The sequence below is a fragment of the Panthera leo genome, chromosome A1 (genome assembly GCF_018350215.1).
Source record: "Panthera leo isolate Ple1 chromosome A1, P.leo_Ple1_pat1.1, whole genome shotgun sequence".
Taxonomy (NCBI): domain Eukaryota; kingdom Metazoa; phylum Chordata; class Mammalia; order Carnivora; family Felidae; genus Panthera; species Panthera leo.
The window spans coordinates 117,042,571-117,046,631 of NC_056679.1; the positions used below are offsets into that span (position 1 = coordinate 117,042,571).

The 4,061-nt window shown below is 48.8% G+C and overlaps 1 protein-coding gene across 1 annotated transcript; it reads left to right on the plus strand.

The window, feature by feature from the left end:
* Positions 1–871: 871 nt before the first annotated feature.
* Positions 872–3,600, plus strand: PCDHB7 (protocadherin beta 7). Its single transcript, XM_042937378.1, has one exon. The coding sequence runs from the start codon at positions 1,002–1,004 to the stop codon at positions 3,387–3,389; it is 2,388 nt and encodes a 795-aa protein (XP_042793312.1). The 5' UTR covers positions 872–1,001; the 3' UTR covers positions 3,390–3,600.
* The last annotated feature ends 461 nt before the right edge of the window (positions 3,601–4,061 follow it).

Sequence of the window (4,061 nt, forward strand, 5' to 3'; positions counted from 1 at the left end):
GAGATAAAAAATTAAACATTACTAATAAGAACAAGGCTATAACCAAAGATAAAAAATACAATGAATTTTGCAAATCCAGATAAAATGACTAGTTTTTAAAATTAAATACAAATTACTTTAAAACCAAACAAAACCTGGACAGATAGATAACCAAAAGTGAAATGGAAAAGATAGTCATAGATTTACCACCAGCAAAGCCACCAAACCCCCAATCCATTAAAAAATTGGAGAAAGGTTTAAGATTTACTTCTGGTGGGAAGCCAGAGTTGAATATCCTGTTCCCAGATTAAGGAAAACAACAAATTTACTTTTCTACGAATTCAGACTATCAGAGGGGTAAACAATGTAGGCCCTTACTAACATTACTGTGACCATTTAAGGTAAATGGTAATAAAACCGCAAAGACACTTGGCGGGGGGGGGGGGGGGGGGGGGGGGGGGAAGCTACTCCTGTTGCAGTTCCTTTAATCCGCCATCTTTTTGTTCTATTCTTTTTTTTTTTTTTTTTAATGTTTATTTATTTTTGAGACAGAGAGAGACAGAGCATGAATGGGGGGAGGGTCAGAGAGAGAGGGAGACACAGAATCGGAAGCAGGCTCCAGGCTCCGAGCTGTCAGCACAGAGCCCGACGCAGGGCTCGAACTCGTGAACCACGAGATCATGACCTGAGCCGAAGGCAGACGCTTAACCCACCGAGCCACCCAGGCGCCCCTTTTTGTTCTATTCTTGAAAGTGGGAATAACATCCACAAAACGCAAGGTGGCGCTGCAGGCTTAAAAAGAGGGGGAAATATTCGCACAAAGGATGTTACAGACTCCAGTTTTCAGAGGAAAGCTGGCCAGACAAAAGTAGAAGAAAGGAAACCGTGGTGTTGGAGTTGGGGAAAAGTAGGACCCCTCCCCACAAACATACCAACTCATTTCTAAGGATTCGGTTTCTGCCATTTCTGAGAACTGCTTGAGGCCGAGTGAACGTGGTTTCGAAAGATTGTTTAAACGAAGAATGGAGGCCAGAGTGATGCCTGAAGTGCAGAAAAGGCAAGTGTTTTTTCTTTGTGTATTTCTGGGAATGTCTTGGGCTGGCACAGAACCGCTTCGGTATTTTGTGGCGGAGGAAACGGAGAGAGAGACCTTTCTGGCCAACCTAGCAAATGATCTGGGGTTGGGGGTGGGGGAACTGTCAGCTCGGGGATCTAGAGTCATTTCAGATGAGAACATACGATTTTTACTATTCAAGCCGCTTACTGGTGATTTACTTCTAAATGAGAAATTAGACCGAGAGGAACTGTGTGGGCCCAGAGAGCCGTGTGTGCTACCTTTCCAGTTGTTACTTGAAAAGCCTTTTCAGATTTTCCGTGCTGAACTATGGGTCAGAGACATCAACGATCATTCTCCAGTATTTCTAGATAGAGAGACTACCTTGAAAATATTAGAAAGTACCACTCCAGGGGCAACATTTCTCCTAGAAAGTGCACAGGATTCAGATGTTGGAATCAACAACCTGAGAAACTACACGATCAGCTCCAATGCCTATTTCCATATTAATGTCCGTGATAGTGGGGAGGGGAATGTTTATCCTGAATTGGTCCTGGATGCAGTGCTGGATCGTGAAAAGGTTTCTGAGCTCAATTTAACCCTCACAGCCTTGGATGGCGGGTCTCCGCCCAGATCTGGGACTGCCCTCATACGCATCCTGGTTTTGGACATAAATGACAACATCCCTGAATTTGTACAGTCCCTCTACAAGGTGCAGGTGCCTGAAGACAGCCCTGTTGGCTCCCTGGTTGTCGCTGTGTCAGCTAGAGATTTAGATACCGGAACTAATGGAGAAATAGTCTATGCATTTTTTTATGCCACTGAAGTAATTCTCAAAACATTTCGAATCAATTCAACATCTGGCAAGCTTTATCTTAAAGCCGAATTGAACTACGAGGCAATACAAACTTATACATTAACTATTCAGGCCAAAGATGGTGGAGGGCTTTCTGGAAAATGTACAGTGGTGGTCCATGTAACAGATATAAATGATAATCCACCGGAACTGCTTATGTCATCACTTACTAGCCCAATTGCAGAAAACTCACCTGAGACAGTAGTAGCTGTTTTTAGGATTAGAGACAGAGATTCAGGGAACAATGCAAAGATGGTGTGCTCCATCCAAGACCATCTCCCCTTCGTCCTGAAGCCTTCAGTACAGAATTTCTACACCCTGGTAACAGAGAGACCCCTGGACAGAGAGAGCCAGGCCGAGTACAACATCACCATCACTGTCACCGACTTGGGGACCCCCAGGCTGAAAACGCAGCACAACATAACCGTGACGGTCTCCGACGTCAACGACAACGCCCCCGCCTTCAGCCAAACCACCTACACCCTGCGCGTCCTCGAGAACAACAGCCCCGCCCTGCACATCGGCAGCGTGAGCGCCACGGACAGGGACTCGGGCGCCAACGCCCAGGTCACCTACTCGCTGCTGCCGCCCGCGGACCCGCAGCTGCCCCTGGCCTCCCTGGTGTCCATCAACGCGGACAACGGGCAGCTGTTCGCGCTCAGGTCCCTGGATTACGAGGCGCTGCAGGCGTTCGAGTTCGGCGTGCGCGCGGCCGACCGCGGCTCGCCCGCGCTCAGCAGCCAGGCGCGGGTGCGCGTGCTGGTGCTGGACGACAACGACAACGCGCCCTTCGTGCTGTACCCGCCGCAGAACGGCTCTGCGCCCTGCACCGAGCTGGTGCCCAGGGCGGCCGAGGCGGGCTACCTGGTGACCAAGGTGGTGGCGGTGGACGGCGACTCGGGCCAGAACGCCTGGCTGTCGTACCAGCTGCTCAAGGCCACGGAGCCCGGGCTGTTCGGCGTGTGGGCGCACAACGGCGAGGTGCGCACGGCCCGGCTGCTGAGCGAGCGCGACGCCGTCAAGCACAGGCTGGTGGTGCTGGTCAAGGACAATGGCGAGCCGCCGCGCTCGGCCAGCGTCACGCTGCACGTGCTGCTGGTGGACGGCTTCTCGCAGCCCTACCTGCCGCTCCCGGAGGTGGCGGCGGCCGAGGCGTGGGCCGACCCGCTCACCGTCTACTTGGTCGTGGCCTTGGCGTCCGTGTCGTCGCTCTTCCTGTTCTCGGTGCTGGTGTTCGTGGCGGTGCGGCTGTGCAGGCGGAGCCGGGCGGCGTCTGCGGGTCGCTGCTCGGGGCCCGAGGGCCACTTTCCGGGCCACCTGGTGGACGTCAGCGGCGCGGGGACGCTGTCCCAGAGCTACCAGTATGAGGTGTGTCTGCAGGGAGGCTCGGGGACCAGTGAGTTCAAGTTCCTCAAGCCCATTATCCCTAATCTGCAGTTTCAAAGTACAAGAAGGGAAGTGGAAGAATATCCCTCATTTCAGAATGATTTGGGTTTCTGATAAGGGATGGAACATAAATGTCCATATTGTGTCTGTAAATATTTTTCTATTATGAAATTCGTCCTGAGTTACCTGTAGAGGAGTGCTTTAATATTATTTAAAGTCAGGGTAAATTTCTTTACAGAGAAACGGATCCAGCTTTAGCCCTAGGAAACTTCCACAAAGCATGTAATGTATATGTGTTATATTTTATCTCAAACAATTGTGCATTTTTTGCAGCCTATTACATGATTAATCTTGTTTATGATGTTTTAAGTTGGTTTTGTCTTTAAAATTTTGCTACTCTTATTTTCTGAGTTGGAGTGTTGTAGTATACCTACTCTTAGTTTTAGAAGTATAGATAGTATCTTTTAAAGCTTTTTAAAAAACGCTTACTATGCATCATACACAATTTTAACACTTTTAACATTAGAAGTAAATCTGTAAGGTGTTTTAGAAATGAGCAAATAGATATTCATAGAGGCCCAGCGAGTTCACTAGGGTCAGCAACTAATAAATGGTAGAGCTGAGCATCTCTCCTAGATCTGTCTGACTCTGGGATCTTGCTATGATGCTATACTGCTTTCTGTCATTAGATATCACCTGGCAAGTTTCTCCTAATTAAGGAGAAGAAATCTTCTCAGGTTAGTATTCCTGTTGAGTGTTTTCTACGTTTGGAAATAATAATGTGTG

Bases quoted from the DNA above. Each gene is read 5' to 3' on its own strand.
- PCDHB7 (XM_042937378.1), top strand. From the start codon at position 1,002: ATGGAGGCCAGAGTGATGCCTGAAGTGCAGAAAAGGCAAGTGTTTTTT.